The sequence below is a fragment of the Equus caballus genome, chromosome 17, assembly GCF_041296265.1.
Source record: "Equus caballus isolate H_3958 breed thoroughbred chromosome 17, TB-T2T, whole genome shotgun sequence".
Lineage (NCBI taxonomy): Eukaryota > Metazoa > Chordata > Mammalia > Perissodactyla > Equidae > Equus > Equus caballus.
In genome coordinates, this window is record NC_091700.1 from 18760452 (window position 1) to 18779843 (window position 19392).

The window sequence follows — 19392 nt, forward strand, 5'->3', positions numbered from 1 at the left end:
GTCTGTGAGCTGCTCGGCCTCTCGCCAACACTGACAAGCTTTCTTGGAAGCGGGGTACAAACATTCCTGCAGAATGACTTGAGCAAATCTTGCTAACTTGTAGAAGAGCTGATTGAACACATTTAACTGATGCAACAGGACACTGAATCATACCCATAAAACACCTACTGCCAGAGTCTCCTGAGAGGACGCTCAGGGGGAAGGAAATGAGAAGTGTGAGGTGGACGGCACCACTGAGGCAGCTGGGAAAAAAGCCCACGCACACCACTGATGGCAAGAGATATGGTCGACTCCTGTGAAGGCATTCTTGAAGGTATTCTGGCTACAACTATCAAGTCGTAAAAATGTCCCCCCTCTCTGACACAGCAATCCCACTGCCAGGAACTCGTCCATGAAAAGACTCCAGAAGAAGAGACTAATGTGCAAAGAGGCTCAAAGAGGCATTATAATGGCAGAAAACTTGAAACTACCTTAAAACAATCCACAATATGGAAAGATTTGATTTTTTAAAAAAGATCAACTAAATCAAATATCATGAAGCCATTAAAAATGAGTAAACATTTGAGGAAAGTATTGTTACTGGAGATCAGACAGGAACACAGAAAAATAAAGGCAGTTTGACTTAGGGTAGGGGAAACATAACTAGTATTTTTCCCTTTGGATATTTTTTTCTTTGTGGAGTAAGGAAGATTGTCACTGAGCTAACGTCTGTGCCAGTCTTGCTCTGTTTTGTATGCAGGATGCCACCACAGCATGGCTTGATAAGTGGTGCACAGGTCTGCACCCGGGATCCGAACCTGTGAAGCCCGGGCCGCTGAAGCAGGGCATGCAAACTTAACTGCTGCGCCACCAGGCTGGCCCTGGATATCCCTTAGAATAAAGCTTTTAACAAACAAAAAAGGCAAAGGAAAGACTGTGTCCTAATATGAGGGATGGTCCAGAGCTCTTTAGGCCCGAGTGGTAACACACTGGTATGTTTTTTTCTTAGGATGCTGTGTTTAAGACAATGCTTTCGGGGAGAAAAGCAACAGTATCATAGAGTCTGGAGAAAAGGAAAGGGCTTGACCTTAAAAACAAACAAAGCAAAAAGAACCTACCCTTCTGTGCAAATGTGAATATGTGTACTATTATTCAGCAAGGGCGGTGATACCTTAACTGGGGCCGGGGTTGGGGGGTGAGGAGGTCCTCTGGGAATAGTTTCTTACAAAGAGGTTTGAACCAAAGCGTATAAATCTCTACTCCAAAACAGAAGCACAGCACAGCCCCATCTCTGCCCGCCCCACCAGCGGAGCTTCATGCCTCTGTGGCCCCGGGTCACACGCCGGCTCACGCCCAGCTTCTGCCTGCACCTCATGGAAGGCAGAGAAGGCCAGGCAACAGGCTGCACAGTATGAGCTGGCACCTGCAGCCTCCCTCTCTGCCTCTTCCCAGGGGCACCCTTCCCTCCTTCTATCCTCTGTTTCAGGGGCCCACTGCCCCTCCCTGTTAGCTCTTCAACTCACACGAGCAGACTGAAATCTATCACTTACACTCACTGATGGATTACCTGTTGGTGACGATTATAGTCAGGTGTTGGATAATAGCATTTTTGTTTAGTTTTTTTGGGAGTCATTAGAATACCAGCGATAGAAGCTTTTACTTTAAACACCATCGAAGTGATCCCAGGCATGCCAAACAGGTTTCTTCCAGTTGAGTATATGGTTGATGTTTTCATTACGCTTGTCTGTTAATGGGGCTGGAGGTGTCTCTGAAATAGAAATCAGCAGCATTTCTCCTTTCAGTAGGGTTTTGTTGTTCAACAGTGTCGCTCCACAGAAAGTAAACTCCCATAAAATAATAAGTACTATTATAAAAAGGGTCTACTTCTTAGAGACAATCGCTACTAGAAGGAGTTCTAATTAACAATAATTCCCAGCCAGCAAATAAAGTTTTCAGAGAGAAGAGAACTCCAGTTTCTGCAGTGGCTTCCGTCTTCACTGGACTGTTCTGGAGAGAAACCAGCACAACGAATGAGGCTTCTACAGTGTGCGCTGCAGCCGGGCCCAAGCTGCCCATCGAGGGAAAGGCAGCCTCAGCAGAGCCACGAGGGGCGAAGCTCCAAGCACAGGAGGCACGCGCCTCTCGGCTCCGGCGTGAAGCAGGGAGAGCTACGTAAACACGCTCAGACACTGTTTCTGCACAAAGCCACCAGCCTTTCTGGAAGAGCCATACACTGCTCTGACCCACATCCCCACAGTGGGCCACGCGCATCATAACGTATCTCAAGTCACAACCAGACTGAGTCTTCCCAACCAGACAGCCGACTATATGTCGCCTATAAATGGCCTCTACTTAATTCGATCCTCCCCCAGTGGTCAGTCTAGACCTTAAACACTTGCTGAGTCATGGCTATGGGTTCTGATATAGTTCTGGGACTTCTTCAAATGCCAAGACCCTTAGTGTCCTTTCAGCACTGCCCTGTAGATGAAAAGCATCACCCTCTCCTGGCACCTCTGAACAGAAGGCCATTGATAAGAAGCTCTCTGAATTTAAAGCCAACAAGAAAACAGGCCTCAATTACTCTGGAGGATGGCCCTGGTGAAGGAGGTGACACATCCGTTCCGAAGGCCCTGCAGCCCCGAGGTGTGCTAGCTCAGTCGCCGCACCGAGGAATAGGATGGAGCTAAGGAAAATGGTGGTCACAATGGATCCATGACAGCCTTTGGTAAACTTCATGGGGTGAAAAGGCGAGAGGAGTTAGAGCCAAGAGAACTCTCTGATGTCCTCTGGTGATGAACTTGCTGCCACAGACAAACTCAGGCTTTGGAAGGCAACAAAGACAGAGGTGAGGCGGACGCTGGGACAATGGGCCCGGGGGTGTGGGTGAGGCAGAAAGAGGAACGGGCTGCGGGTGCCGGAGGCGTGGGAGACAATTCCCTCAAACTCACCAACACCAGCATCTGGGTTATATTTACAGAAGGTAGCATAAATAACGCAGAAATGGCAGAAAAATGTTTTAAAAAAAGTTTTGCTGGGTGAATTTTGACCTGATGAGAAAGGAAAGAGAAGGGCATCATAGCCTAGGGCACACTGGAGATGGGAAGTAGGGAGACTCCCTGTCCACTGTACCTGGAACGGGAGCAGATGAACACAAAAGAAGGAAAGACAGACCGCAAGGCAGGCAAGGGCCTGGAGGGACCCATGGCATGAGGGGAGCGAGAGGAAACAGGCCTCCTGCAGTGCCATGAGAAGCAGGGAGAACCACCCTTGGCTGGACCCTAGAGTGAGGCCCAGGCCTGGAATGGAAGACGAAGCCATCATTTCTGGGAGGATGTGAGGCTCAGGGATTCGCAGAGCTCAGTGAGCAGCGCTGCTGCAGGCTAGTTCTTTCCAATCACGAGGAGATTCACTCGGACGCTCTATACATTATTTCTTTAACTAAAAGAAAAATCTAAACTTCAAAGTTTAAATTTTAAAATACATAAAATGTAGAAAATCCTACAGCTGAGGGTGAGGTGTGGAGTGCAAGAGCCTGGGGCTTACTTGGCTCCTTTAACCTCCCTGTACGTCCTGGCCCATCGTTCTACATGACTCTTCTTGCCAAGTACACAGATGTCACCAGTGACTGTACCGTAATATTTTACTCAAGCCTCAGCTTTTTTCTCTGGGACACATTCCAGGTTAGCCATAGCCTGAAGCAGTCGATGGTGTTTCCAACATCTTCTCTCTAAACTTCTAAAGTAACCCCACCTTCCAGCTGCCTTGTAAGCAAGTACTTTCAACATGCTTTCTCTTGTCAAGCCTCTCAAGCCACAGACTGCTGTTGCTTTCCTTGATCCTAAAGCCGGCAAGACTGGTGACTTAGCCTGCTTTTCTCTATTGGCTTCTTTTCATCCTCACTGCCCATTTTGCACTGTTTTCTTCCAGTGGAAGTCTGAGTATTTGGCAGATGATGTACTTACTCAGCCACCGGGAACCTACTCAGGGTGACATTCATGGAAAATGCCATCAGTGAAATGACAGGGCCTCCCCAGACTATTAGAAAAGGACAGGCCACGGAGGCAGCTTACCGTCTGAGACGCCTCCTTCTCAGAACACTGGATGCGCGAGAAGGAAACTTCCTGGAGATTAATGTGAACTTGGAGAACTGGATCCCTGCTAATACTGGTTTATGAAAGGAGAGAAGTAGTCAAATAACCGCCAGCCTCCATGTGACCACAGCACATGTGGGCGAAATTTAAGAGGTAGTCACAGTAGTGAATTTTAACATTTTAGGCTATCTTTCCCCCCTAAAATACGTTCACCCGATCGGTTCCCCTTTGCACCTCCCATCCTGTAAAGGCGCTTGCTGTACATTCTAATCTGAGTGCAGCAATTCATGATGCGGCAGGTGGCTCATTCGCCTACGCGACAACACAAGACCAAGAGCATGTTGCACAAAAGCACGTGGTCCACAGTGCTGCAGGCAGGGGGACACACACACAGCCGCTCAAGTACAACGAGCTTGCTTGTTTCTGGCTGTTCCCCCTGGTGGGGCCCACTTCTGTTCACATAGGCCCATGACTAGTAAGAGGAAAACCTGATCACAACTTGCATTCCTGGTCCAGGAATCAAATGTCTAGATGAGGATGGCCAATGCTAAGTGGCCAGCATGACAAGGAAGACACTGTCTGGGTGTCCATCTCCACACAAGTCCAGGGGGACACAGGTGAGGCCAGCTTTGAGTTGGATTAGCGACTCACCATCGGGGCAGTGACAACCTCACATGCGTTTATTCTGATGTGTTTGCGTTTTCATTAAAAGTGAATTAAATCATTTATTGATCAATTTTCACATCTTTTTGGGGATAACCAAAGGTATTCAATGTCATAAAAGTAGGACTGGAAATTACGGCCATAGAGTGACCATGTGAGAGTCTTTCCACTAAGCAGAAGCTGGCTGGAGCTGCACACTTTCTATCATGAGCCTGAGTCAGAAACAAAGAGTCAGAAGCAAGAGACATACACACAAGGGACAGAAGAACACGGAAGGAGAAAAGCCAAATAAAAAAGACAGTAGAATATACTGCATCTCATTGGAATTAAGACTCCATCAATTGAAAGTTAAACTAGTATTTAATGCTCCATTAAGGAAGAAAACATGCTGCCAATAAAACTAAGATGTCAACTGTAAAAAACAACAACAACAAAAAAGTTTATCTTAGAACAGATGAAATACAATACATCAAAACTTTGAGGCCAAGGCTTCACCAGGGAGTTATATAAGCTAGGACTTCTCCAACTATAATGTGCATATGAATCTCCTGGGGGTTAAAATGTAGAGCCTGCTTCTGCAGGTCTGGAGGGACCTGAGATGCTGCATGTCTACCAAGCTATCCGGTGAGGCCCCTGCTGCGGTCCACGGCTTTGGGTTTCACCCGCGTAGAAAGAACATGAGCATTTCAGCTCAGAGCTAACTCACTGGTGACAAGTGCCACATCACAAAAAAGAACACTGGTTTCAGAGATTCAGAAAACATCACTGTCACTATCATCATTATAATCCATAACATTTACTAACGTATTACTATATGCCAGGCATGTTCTAAGCCGTTTACATTCACAACCCCATCCAATCCTCATCATATTTCGATGAGAAAGAGGTCCTCCGCCATCTCCACTGACGAATGCAGATGCTGAAGCACAGGGGCGGCCCAGGTGTGAGTCCCACCGGACTGCGGGACATGGATCCCACCACTGAAACTCTCCGGCAAGTGTCTTAACTTGTAAAGGCAAAAATAACAATGTGCCTCTCATGGTTTTAAGACTGGATGATCTGAAAATATCTGCGAATCATGAGACATGTAAAGGAAAGTACTTTGTAAACTTTGAAAGCCTATACAAACTGAAGTTACTGATGAGGAAACGATTCGAGGTGGTTCCTGTGCTGGCTCCTAATTCCTGTTAGACTCATAAATCACATTCAACAGAAACCCTTGAATGAGTTTACCACAAAAAGCTTCCTCTGTTAATTTTACTCCATGATCTTTGAGATACACTTTATTAACTGAAACAATTCCTCAGAACAGTTGGCATTCGTGTATGAAACAAAGCTCAGCAACAAAGCTCTGGCGTCTCAAAGGGTCCTGTCCAGATTCCATAGGCCACACCCTCCACGAAAAGAGTCAACAACGGAATTTCTGCAGCTTAGGGCCCAAGGAAGAGAAATCCAGCTTAGCCATTACACTGCTGGGAAGACGAAAAACCTGAGGTCAGCGGTTTCCAAGCTCACTCCCACCAACGCACTTCCACAGGGCGGGAGTCTGCGGGTGGCTCCATGACTCACTCCTGCTCCCCTCCACCCCTCCCCTCCCCTGCCTTGGTAGGGCAGTACAAGCTCAGCTATTGTTGGGGTATGAGTTTATCATCACAATACGACTTCCCTTATTGTGCTCATTAGCTTAAGGATATCAACTTAAAATAACATTCCTGGCCAACAGGATCCTGTCACCTGGTGACCTAATCTCAGGCTTCAAGACCGCAGCCAGACTCATCCATCTGGGATTTCCAAGCCTATGAGGCTGTTCTGTCCCAAGTCTGAAGCCAAACTGAAGGGAAAAAATGGAGTGAGCGCCTGGGAGACAATAAAATAGAACCCAGCTCCCTCGTTCCCTCTGCATCTGGGTGCCCATCTTGCTCCAGTCTTTGCCCTTACAGAGCTTACAGGGCTGTGTGGGGACAGACAACGTCACAGGCGATGACAACACTGTGTGTTGGTGGCCTAGTAGGCAGTGAAGACAAGACGCATCCTATTCCCACCATTTTCTCTTTCTGACCTAGAAATGATGCCTGCGGCGTGGCTCCCCCTTCTCGAGCCCTGACAGCTGACAGGCCTGCACAGGAGCCTCCCCACCACTCCCTGTCCTACCTTTCTTAGAATTTCTCTTTTATGCTTGGCTGCAAGTGTTAAAAAATATGCCCTCCAGAGATGTGAGTGAAACTGAAAACAGGAAAACTACAGAGAAGAATCAATGAAACAAAAAGTTGCTTCTTCAAAAAAATCAGTAAGAGTGATAAACCTCTAGTAAGACTGACAAAGACAAAAAGAGAGCAGACACAAATTACCCTACCTGGAGTGAAAGCAGGGCTCTCACTACAGACCTTGCAGCCACGAGACGGTAAGGGAGCACTGCAGACAGCTTTGTGCCCATCAACTCGACAACCCAGAAGAAACGGACCAACTCCTCAAAAACCACACACCACCAAACCTCAACCAAGATCAAACAGACCACCTGAACGGTGCTATAACCACCAAAGAAGTTGAATTTGTGATTAAAAACCTCCAGAAAAAGAACTCTACAGGCTCAAGTGGTTTCACTGGAGAATTCTACCAAACATTTAAAGAAGAATTAACAACGGTTATACCATCTCTTCCAGAAAACAGACGAGGAGGGAAAACTTTCCAACTCATCTGATGTATTATTTGCTTGATATCAATGGAGTATTACCTTGATATGTCAAACGAAGATAGTAAAAAAAAAAAAAAAGAGAGAGAGAGAAAGAAAAAGAAAACTACAGGACCAATATTTCTTCTGAACTTAGACACAAAAAATTTTCAACAAAACATAAGCAAATTGAATCCAGCAATGTCTAAAAAGAATTACACACCACAACCAAGTGGGATTTATTCCAGATATGCAAGGCTGGTTCAACACGAGAAAACCAACCAACGTAACCCACCCTATCAGCAGAGTCGGCAAGTGGCAAAGTAGCTCCTTCTGCTCTCTGGCCCCCCGCATCAAGACACCGCCATAGCTGGGTGGAAACACAAGCGGTCCTTCTGGCCAGGTGCCCTGTCCGTCGCACACCACCTCAAGCCCTAACTTAGGGGTAAGACCCCTGGACACACACACTGGGATCAGACTTGTGCAGAGCAGCGTACACACAGACAGCAGGGCACGGCATGCCTCGACCCGCGCACTGACCCAGCACTCCAGAAGCCAGGACAGAGGGCGTGGGTCCACAAGACCCCCAGTGCTCTGGAACCTACTCACCCTGGACCTTTCCCTCCCTGAAAGCACCCAGCCCTAGCCTGGGTCAAAGACAAAGGGCTCTGCCAAATTTCAACTTTCCTGAAAGGAAGGAACCAGCAGCACCCCTGGTGAGCCCTCGAGCAGGGGCTCCTGCTCACCGCATCAGGCTCACCCTCAGGGGCTTCAGCCCACACGTGAAACCCACCCCAGAAAGGGGATGCCTGGGAAAGAGAAACTGCAAAATTTTTGCATCTTTTGAAGTTAAAGTATATAAAATTTTCAGTTTTTACTGTAAAACTTCCCCAATTCAGCTTTTTATATTAAAGTTGCCCTTAAATGTTTTGAGGTAAACTTGGAACACTCCAAAATCTAAATTCGAGTTCAACTGGCTCTGAAACTGAGAGTCCAGGAGTGTGGATAAGCCCAGCACTGACTGTGGACTGGCACAGGTAAAGGCGGGGCCCTGGGGAGGCGTTCAAACCCTTCCCGACTCTCAGTATCTCAAGTGCAAACAGATCACAAGCAGCCTCGGTTTTCTTTTAAGAAATTCATGCAATAAAATCAAGAATCCTTAAACCCATCCTCCGAATGGGCAGAAATATTGATCCACTGTTCCCATGAGGAGGAGGTGGGGGTGGTAAGACAAACGTGCCTTTCGTGTCTCTGCTGGGTACAGGGCCGAGAGCTGGGCTGGGTGCTCAGTGGGAGGCATCCTGTGGCTGGTACAGTGAACGTGGGGGAGATTCCTCTCAGAGCATGGCTGCCCTGGAGCCTCAGAAAAGCAGGGCCTCTGTGTGGACGTTCAGAAACCCACACCACAGCCTTCTCTGCCCTGAGAAGCAACTACTCTGGGAGCAGGTGCATGTCTGATGTGCTCGCCACCCTCCCGGGCCTGGGCAGCCAACAAAGGGGCTGCCCCTGCACATGGATGCTGAAAGCAGGCGCAACACTGGCAACCCCGCCCCCCTTCCCTGCTCCCCTCTGCGAGCCCCAGCCCCAGAGCTGAGCACTCAGCCGTCCCCGTAAGGCTCCACGGCAGGGCTCAGGGAGGCCCCACAGTCTCTTCCCAGCCCACCCTCACCCCAGCCTGGAGAGAGGGACCCACAGTTTCTACATCTGCCTTATTCTCACTGTCTGGAGATGATCTTTATTTTTTAAAGTGAATTATCTTCTAGACTTTCACCAAATGCAATTCTCTGGGTTCTATTCACACTCTTGAATCTTCTCATTTCTGCAGCCTCTTCTCATTTTGTCACATTCAAACTGTATCCTGCTGGATTTGAGCACTTGGTTCCTATGGGAACTTGAGCCACACAAGTCCCACAGCAGCCGATGTAGAGACATACGCAGGGTTCACTCTCTCAGAAGGTGTGTCAGCCCTGAAGACCGGGAGTGAGAACACTCCCACCAGCCAGTAACAGGACTACACTCAGTGTGCCATTAGCCCTGGAGACAGGACGACAGAAAGAAGGGTACCCAAAGCGAGGCAGTAAGAACTCCCAGGGCAACCACACACAACAAGCCTTCAGCCTTCCCTCCTCTTCCAAGCAGTGAAGGGAGACAGGAATCCTCATTGCTCTTCCCAGCTTGAGCTTCCAGACGGCAGCCAGTTCCACTTTGAGGTCAAAACAGAAAGCTTTGTGCATGACTCCCACCCAGTTCCCTGACACAGAATCTCCAACTTTTTCCTTGAGTTGGCCCACATCTTTCAGCTTGGACTCAGGGCTTTTCTTTTTCTCTTTGGGGTGCTAACATACCTTACAAATAGGAGACAAAATTGCCTTAAAACCTCCCACAGTGTTTTACTGCAACATTGAACTTTTCTTGTGGCCTATTAAATTGTTCCCTCCCTAGACCAGTAAAAATATTTTAAGTAGATCTCCCAAGGGGTGCTTTAGTTCAGTGTTTCTTTAGAGTACTCTACCACTGACTGATATTCAAAAACATTCTACAATTACTAAGAAATCAAGACTGCAGACTTAACTGCGGCAATCGCAGCACGGTCTCTTGCAGACACAGGTGCATTAAGTGTATTTAAACAGTGACGACACAGAATTGCAGGTATTGGGCGGCAAACGCATGTAGCAGTCAGGTCAGTTGATGAACCTAACGGGGATCTGCCCAAACGCCAGGACTGGGAGGTGAGCAGGTCCCTGCATCCTGCCCCGGGAAGCTAAAATACAATGCCCACGGCCAGCTTCCTTGTTCCTGTCTCAGGCGGCCACAGAAGTCAAGACAGGGAGCCATGGGCCCATTCCAGGGAAAGGGGATTCAGCTGAGCCTCTCACCTCCTGGACCTGGAAGGACTCTCACTTGCCCCACCATGTTTCTGCACATGAGTGTGGGCAGAGAGCGGGGCTGCCCATGCAGAAGCTGGGGAAGCGTCAGGAAGGGAGTGACAGAGACCAGAGGCCCCAACTCTCCACTCCAGGTCCTGCCCTGACATCTATCCTGCCAGGCACCAGGTCCCTCATACAGAGACAGGAATGGATGCAGCTAGGCAATTTTTTTTTTTTTTTGGAGGATGATTAGCCCTGAGCTAACATCTGCTGCCAATCCTCCTCTTTTTGCTGAGGAAGACTGGCCCTGAGCTAACATCCATGCCCATCTTCCTCTACTTTACACGTGGGACGCCTGCCACAGCATGGCTTGCCAAGTGGTGCCATGTCTGCACCTGGGATCCAAACCGGTGAACCCCGGGCCGCCTAAGCGGAACGTGTGCACTTAACTGCTGCGCCACCGGGTCGGCCCCAAAGCTAGGCAATTTTTTAAGTCACATGTAAAATCTTTTAATTGAAGGATGGGGTTAAATATGTATATAAATAATTTCCTATTTATATGTAAAACAAGAATATTACTAACAAGTTTAAATGTTTCCATTGTTTCTTCCTCAAGCTCTTGAAATAAATTGGATTCCTTGAGAGGATACAAGTTTACTTTACTCAAAATATAATTTTTTAGGAAAAATTCTAACACTGGGGGGGGTCTGAGACTATGGGAGAATGCAGCCCGTCACACAGAGATGATCATGTTGTAATGACATGGAAAGACAGGAAGCAGAGACGTGCCATCACATCTGAGTATCAAATGGCTTACTCTAACACAGGAATCCCTGAAATAGACAATGAGTTGCTACATTTTATTTTCGGTGCCTTCTGAATGAACCTGAGAGCAAAGTTTGCCCTCAGTCTCCAGAATAGGGCAGGTAGGATCAAGCGTTATCTGACTTTCCGAAGCCAGCGCCCCAGGAGCTCCTCCCCCTCTTCAGCTCAGATGGCCAGAGGACAGAGAGCAGCCACGCACCTGCACGAGCCTCCAGGCCTCGCTGATGATCGCGTACTGGAGGCGATTCAGAGCGAAGCCGTCGATCTCCTTCAGAACCCTGATCGGGGACTGTCCGATCTTCTGCATCAGGGCATGGGTTCTGTCCACTGTTGCAGGGGACGTCTCCGGGTGTGGGACCAGCTCAACCAACGGGACATAATATGGTGGATTTACCTTATGAGAGGGAGACAGAAGGAGAGAGTGTCAAGAAGATGGCTCTGGAGTTTGCGCTGCTGTTCTGGCCAACTTTGTTCACCTATCAGGAACGGTCAGATGGAGAGGATTCATCTTTGTAAAGACCTCTTTATTTTTGGCATCCAATGGCAAGAAATTTGAGAAATAAAGTAATTCATGAAGCAGAGAGAAAAAGAGAGAATTTAAGTACAGAACTGTGTGGTTTTGTTCAAAGAAAAATCATAACCAACAGATGAGGCTGATGTCTGGAGGCACAGATTACCACCCTATACATTTCCAGCTCATCTCCACCGGCCACCCCCCTCCCCCCCAACCACCACAGCATTCCTCTGCTCCCAGACGTCCAGACTTCAGAGGCAGCCACCCACCCTCCGGCCACCCCCCAGCCACTTCTTCCCACCCTAGTCACTGCAGCTTCCCGCCATTCTACATGTCAGTGTTAAAAATTAGTGACAGCATCTTTGCAAAACATGGTATTTCCTTAACTTCTCCATGTCAAGCCTCAAGCATCCACTTCCCCAGTTGAACCTCATGGAGAAATCACACAGCAGTAGGCCCCTCAGCAGCCTCCACGTGGTGCTATGGTCTGAGGCAGGAAGGTCTGTCCGTGGCGAGTGGGTCCTTATGGAAATGCTTGCCCAGCACAGCATTTAAACTTTTGGCTCTGGTCTTCTTGGTTAACTTTGAGAAACCATTCTTGAAGATTCCCACAGAGAAGTATCAAATGTCAGAAGAAAACGGCGCTGGGTAGAAGCTGGTGAGCCTCACTGACCCAAATGCACTGCAGTAAACTGGCCCCAGATGACGCATGTAAATGGTTCTTCCCCAGAGACGGATGAAAACTGGCAGAATCTCACAGTCACTGAGTAACTACGAGAAGCAACCATTTTCCAATGACTTCGACAGAAGACGGAAAGAAAAGTTTTCTTCTCCTAGGACACCACCTTGGAGAGGCAGCCTCGCTTCAGAGGTCCCCTCCTCCTCAGCTGTCCTGGTCACACTGTCTCATCCTCTTAGAAAGCAGGAGAGGATGGCATCTGTTTTCAGATAAATAAATGATAAACTAATGCCTCAACTGAATCACTTCTCTCCTGCCTATAACCAATGAATTCTTACAAAAATATTTAACCTCTGACCTTTTCAAAAAGCAGAATTATAAGAACTGGAAGAACAGCTATCTCCGAAGAACTTTATCTTACTACAAAGCAGGGATGTTGGGCTTAGTGTCTATTCAATGTTCTAAGCCTTGTGGGTGGCAAAAAAACAGACTGAGACAAACAATTAAAAAGCATTTTTACATACAGCTTGCCAGTTCCCTCATCTCGGTCTTCCTTGCAGGTTCTCCTGCTGCCCAAACTTTCTTTAAGTGAAGGTGCACCCAGGCCGCCACCAATGGCCTCCCTCTCAGACCCTCGGGAGAGCTCCTCAGCTCCGAGGGCCTCGCCACTGCCAAGGTGCGGAGGCCTCACACGCAGCTCAGCTCCCACTGTAGGCCTATGCTGATAACTGTGCACCGGACACTCTCCCTCAGACACACCACAAGCATACACTTAACCTGTTGTCAATTAAATTCACGTCTCTCCATACCAGCATGTTCCTCTTCCTAGAGAACACCATCACATCCCCAACACCCAGGTTACTACCATGAGGAGTATCCTTGGTCCCTGCATCTCCCTTGCCTCCTCCACTTCCGATCAGTGACAAAAGTGCTGTCAATTCTATCCATATCCCTCAAAAAAACCATTCCTGCTGCCACACACTTAGTTCAGGCCACCACTCCACTTAGACTCTGGGGTCTCCCCACCGGCCTCCCCTCCAGGCTCATCTTTCCTGTCACTGCCAGGTGAGCCTTGTCAGGCAGGAGCCTGTCAAATCCGCAGAGACAGGAAGGAGAATGGTGGCTGCCAGGGGCTGGGGGAGCGGAAAGGGAAGCTGTTTAATGAGGACAGAGTTTCAGTTTTGCAAGATGAAACAAGTTCGGGAGATGGACGATGGTGACGGCTGCAGAACTACGTGACTGTACTTAATAGCACCGAGCAGTACAATTAAAAATGGTTAAGATGGTAAATGTTATGTGTATTTTACCACAATTGAAAAAAAAATTAAAAACAGGACCCTGATCACACCCCCTCCAGCTCAAAACCCTACAGAGATTCGCATGAGCCGCTGTGAAAGGCATACAGCAGGCTAAATGCAGTTAGGGCCCTCTGTACTTCCGAAAACAGTTTCCTCGATTCTGTGTCCACATGCTCAGGCTGGTAAGCTATTGGGAAAGGACCTCTCAGGGCTTGGGTGGGGTTGTTCCTGCCCCAGCAGCTTGGTCCTTGGACAAGGACATCAACCCTTCTCTCAGGCTCAGAGAAGGATCCTGACAATAGTGACAGATGCCCCTTAACTTTAACAGGGTGGAGATGACGGGAGGAAGGCGAGGAGAAGAGAGAGCCAAAGCAGTGAGTCTGCTGGAAGGGTCAGGCCCGGGCTGGTTCCTGCAGAGCCCCTCTCCTCCTGAGGGCTGCAGTGCGGGCCTTCTGCCGTGGCCTAGGAGGAAGGCTGGGAAGCACACCCTCAGGAATGAGAACAACAAACGAGAAAAGGAGGCAATTTCCCTAAAGGGCACAGGAGACGGCCCCTGGGCTCTGCGCTTTGCTGGAGGCACAAGAGAGGCCTGCGGCCAGGAGGCTCTGTGAGAGCTCAGGTTGAGGATGGCCCCAGGCGCCACTCTCCATTCAGCTCTGTGAAAAGCCTGCCCAGAATCTGGAGCAGCCCGGCAGGCATGTGATCGCAGCGATAGCACAGGGCACCCAGCACAGAGGCTCCGTCTGTTCTCTGCAGCGGACTAACCCAAGTCAACGCAGAGAAGAGGCAGCCTGTCCCTTCTCCCTGAGGACAACTCAGTGACGTGCGATTCATTCACACACACTGATGGGGCTGCACTCTCTCCAGGTGAATTCCTCCTCCTCTTTACAACAGGGGCCAAAAATGAAGGGGCTTCTTGTTTACAGCTGGTTTAGAGGATTTAATCCCTTAGTATTTTGATAATTTACATCAGTGACAACCCCGCCCCCTTCCTGAACTTGCCCTAAACTGAGAGACCTGACAATCTGGAACAGGCAGTGCTATGCAGTGTACAAGGGACACGTAGACACATACACTCTCTATAAATCAAACCCACAAATGCAACATTCAAATTACCACCAACACGAGTGCAAACGGTTTCAGGGTCAGGTAAGAGAGTGAGTCAGAAAAGTGCAAGCATAGGCAAGAAGTGCCCAGACGGGAACATTCTGGGCACCTTATGCAAGAAGGCCTGATTCAGCTCCGTGGCTAACGAGTGACTGCAACAGACCTGTGTGTCGGAGCTGCTTCTGCCTAAGACTCTATCTCCTGTGAGCCAACACATCCTGCCCAGGCAGCCTCACCTACGGGGCATCCGTAAGAGGCAGGAGCAGAATCAAGAGCACGTAATGGGCCCAAGAAGCCCCACCAGCTCCATCAGACCACTACCACATCCCCAGTGAAATAAAGAAGAAAAAAGAGGAAAGCCTCTGTAAAGTGTGGCTGAAAATATCAGTAGGAAACTGCTGTTCTGATTGACTGCTAACATAGATTCTAAGCACCAAGAGAAACTGCAAGCAAACAACCTTCAGACAGTCATCAGCCAACACCCGACCACCAACAGCCATGCCCAACCCTTCTACACACCACAGGGAGACGAGGCAGACAGGAAAGGCAACGCAAACAGCATCTGAGAGGAAGAACGTCAGAGACACAGAGAAGCTGTCTTGAGGCCCCTCTTCCTGAGCCTGTCACTTTTCCTGGCTTGAGTCTACAAAGCCCAATCTAAACTCCCGTCTGACGATCTGACGACCTGGTGCTGGGAGCCCATGCCCACCGTTAGTGCCTTCCCTGCCCCCAGCACTGAGAGCACCTGAAAAGCCCCCTCCTCCGCTGGAAAAGGTGCCCAAGAGAACACGGGCAGTGTTGAGGCTTATCGGCTGTGGACACAGGAATCTTTCAGTTGCTGAATATCCACTTTTGCCAGGGTCTTTCAGAGGCATGACCAGACTTCTTTCTCCTTTATTCTGTCTCCTGTCTGGGCCAAGAATTCGGGATGACCGACGCAGGAAGCCAAAGGCCATTGCATGGAGCTGACGGGCCAAGCCTCCCTTATATGGCCTGGACGGCTGAATGGAAAACTCTGCAGCTCCCCAAAGATTATAAATGGTTTGGGATTATTTAGGGACTGCCCATCAGTTTAGACTGAATTATTACAGACGCTTTTTCCCACTCTCCTAGAGGTCAGTGGAATGATGAAAAGGTGGGCAGCACGAGCAGAGAAGAGAGAAGGGACAAAATTCCAAAGACAGTCAACTTGGGTGATTGGATTTGCTTTACTTAACATCAATTTTGGTTAAAAATAATTTATGAAAGTAATGAGAGGTTAATTTTTAAAATAAGATTTGGACTTTATGCTGCTTGGCTTTGATTAAATAAGTAACAGTGAGCAATACTGGATTGTGTGAGGGAGAGAAATGTCATTACTCAACAGTTACTGACTGAACTACTAGTCAGAGGGGCCGTGCCAGGTGTGACAACGAAAGCAAGTAAGGTGTGGTCTCGCCCATCAGGAGGTTTAAAACTGAAGAGATGTGGTAAAAGTCTTAGGAACTTAGGAAGTATTTTCTGAACAAGTTGATTTAGTTGTGTTTTTTAATTGACTTAGAAGTAAAAGCACTGGTGAGAAATTGGAAGCTTTCAAGCAGGAGGCCTACATCTTTCACTGAAGCGATCAAGTAATGATTTAGTAACGATCTAGTAAGTGGTTATGGCCTGCGAGCCCTTTGCACTGACACGTAAATGTCACAGGAGCAAAGGCATGACAGTTCACGGGACTGGGCATTTGGATGCTTCAATTAAGGTCCCTCTTGGTGCTAATTCCACTTATATTTGGGTGGTAACTGAAGGTGACTGGTTTTCGTCCATGTTCTATGGGTCTAAGTCTCCTTATTTTATAAGCATTCTTCACATTTCCACTATACTTCAGTAAGAGGCAATCCAGAACCACAGCTACAGGAACGGTGGTCCAGGATGCCCCTCTTCTCAGCATATGAAGTCTAACAGGCATCTCCGACTCACCCTTCTTCTTCACCTCTCTGAGCAAACCTGTTACTTCCCCACTCTAAACTACTCTTGCTCAGAAGGAAGAATTTGCCTGCTCTCCCAGGGCACCTCGCCTCAGCCAGGCCCTGGTCCCTCCCACGTGGAATGCTGCCCGAGTCCTGTGAAGCAGCGGCTCCCTTCTCCGAGCCTCCTCCAACACAGAAGGGGCCTTTATATTTCCCTCCAGAGGCAGCCTTACTACCACATCTCCATGCTGCTCTGTCTCTTCCCAATTCAGCCCCGATTCTTCCAAGTAACTCCCACGGTTCTCCAGAGTCCTGCTCTTTCAGGCAAGCTGGTCTCCTCTCGATTCTGCATGCCCCATGCTTGTTCTTGGCAGAGGGTCTTTCCCAGCCTCATACTCTCTCCTCCATCATCAAGCCAACCAGATCCTATCCAGTCTAACCTCTCCCCAGCCTTAACCTCTGACAGCCTGGTGGTGCTAAGGGTGTGGTTGTCACCATATACTGTCATATTATTAGGGCTTGAGCTAAGTTAGCTCTTCTGTTCTAACAGGCTGTCCCAGTTCTCCAAGGACACGCTGACCTCACAGCACTCAAACATCCACAAGTGACCCTTGAAATCCCTCTCTGGCCATCACACCTCCTAACGCACTCCTAGTAAGTTTGCAGCGTTAATTACAACAGATGAATGGACAGGAACAACAAGAAAAAGGAGGGGAGTAAAGTCAGACTTCTTGAATCAGAACCCTGGGAATAGGACCTAGAATTTGCATTTTAGCAAATCTAACACTCCGAATTGTGTTCAGTAAACTACATAGTACAAGTGATATATCTACAAAATCCTGCTTAGTGTATACATTTTTTTTTAACGTAGCACTTTTTCCTGGGTGGTGGAATTATTTATTTAGTAGTCTGTCTCCTTAGCTAGAGAGGAATTACACGAGGGTGAAAGTCTGTGAGTGTTGCTCATTCTATCCCATTATGTATCAGCTACACAGAGACAATCCAAGGAATTCTGGGATAAAATTCTTTTAAAAAATGCTGGTATTGCACAACTCTCTAAATAAACTAAAAACCATTGAATTGTACAATTTCAACTGTTAAATTGTGCAGTATGTGCATTATATCTCGATAAAGCAATTTAAGAATACTAGCAAATTAGTCAAAACATATTACTCCTGAAGAACAGAATGAGACCCAATCAAAGCTCCAGGTGTGACATACTCACAGGATGGGCCACAATGCACTGCTTCACATGTGCCAAACCGGCAAACAGCTGGGAGGGCAGGAGGCACGAGGTGGAGCTGCTCAAGACAATCGTGTCGTCGACGGCTCGGTCCAACTGAGCGAAGATCTTCCTCTTCAGCTCCAGGTTTTCTGGAACACATTCCTGAAAAGACACGTCCACGTCACTACTCAAAGTCACTGCGCCACCAGCCCAAGCAAAGCATTTCATGTTGCATTCACTCCTAAATGAGCCCATTAGAGAACCACCAGCAAAATTTAAGAACAAAACAAAAAGCTGCTGAAAAAATGACATATTTTGATAACTCTGGAAACAGCGATGCATATATAGCAGTTGTACTTTGTAGTTTTGTGTATGCCTGAGAATTCTCATAATAAAGAAGTCCACGGCTATATGGGGGTGGATTGTACAAACAGGACACACAGCAGCACCTCAGGCAAAGTGCCCTCAACGTCAGCAGTAGTCAGTACCGTCTATTTTCCCTATCTGTTCTGACCATCAGAACAACTCATCTCCAAGGAAAAATCTTACCTTCGTGAAATGAAAAAACCTGTTACATCCATAATTCCCAAAAGGCTTCTTGAGAATCCATTTCTAATTGGAAATCCTTTTGAAAAAGGCCTTTGTTTCCCGACATCTAAAATTACTTTAATAGGGGTAGAGGAGGAGGATAGAGAAGCAAATTTGGATTAAATACTGTAGATAACAACTGCTGTGAAATTCTAATCACATGCAAAGCTGGGGTGGGAGTGAGACGACATTCTCAAACACCCAAGTGCTGGCCCCTAGGTGAGGCGTGCTTCTGGGAATGTGATACGCTTGGTGGGTACTGCCCTGTTGTGGATGGAAGCCCAAAGGGAGGATACACAAGCTGCCCCAACACTGGAAACACGAGAGGCGTCCTTCCCCTCTGGCCACCAACACCTCTGGGAAATCACAGCAGGGGTCACTCCTACCCAAGACGGGTCCCCACTTACTTGGAGGCAAGAGGCCCTTCAGGGAGGAGGCATCGTGAACTCCCAACATTCCCTGGTGAATTTAGGATAATGGTTCTCAGTATGGTCCAATGACCATCAGCATCAGAATCAAGTGGATGCTTGTTAAAAATGCAAACCCTCAGCCCCAATCCCAGACATACTGAATCAGAGCCTCTGGGGGTAGGGTCCAGGCATCTGCATTTTCATCAAACATTCTGATGACTTCTGTGCTTACCAAAGTTTGAGACCCCACTATTCTGAGGGGTGGACCCCAAGTGTGGGTCATCAGTACTCTCAGTGTGGTGTGCTACAAAATACACCCTCAGGGCTCTCTCCACTCTGATGTCAGGGCTTCCCCCCACTGACCCCCGCCACCGGCTAATCAGGGACCAGTTAAGCGTGTCCTGATAGCAGAATCACCCCTCAAAAATAAAGAAAATATTTTCAAGTTTGATTTCATAATATCTAATAGTTAATAATAATAAGTAATATATTAAAGTCAGCTGTGTTCATATTTTGATATGAATTCCATTTCTAT

The 19392-nt window shown here is 48.0% G+C and overlaps 1 protein-coding gene across 1 annotated transcript in view; it reads right to left on the reverse strand.

Annotated features, from left to right (window-relative positions):
* CRYL1 (crystallin lambda 1) overlaps positions 1-19392 on the reverse strand; it is a 111983-nt gene that overhangs the window by 13947 nt on the left and 78644 nt on the right. Inside the window, exons 4-5 of the mRNA XM_023621361.2 lie at positions 17860-18021; positions 11293-11487 (exon numbers count right to left, since the gene is read on the reverse strand). Coding sequence (XP_023477129.2) covers positions 11293-11487; positions 17860-18021 — 357 coding nt within the window. The remainder of the gene's footprint in view (positions 1-11292; positions 11488-17859; positions 18022-19392) is intronic.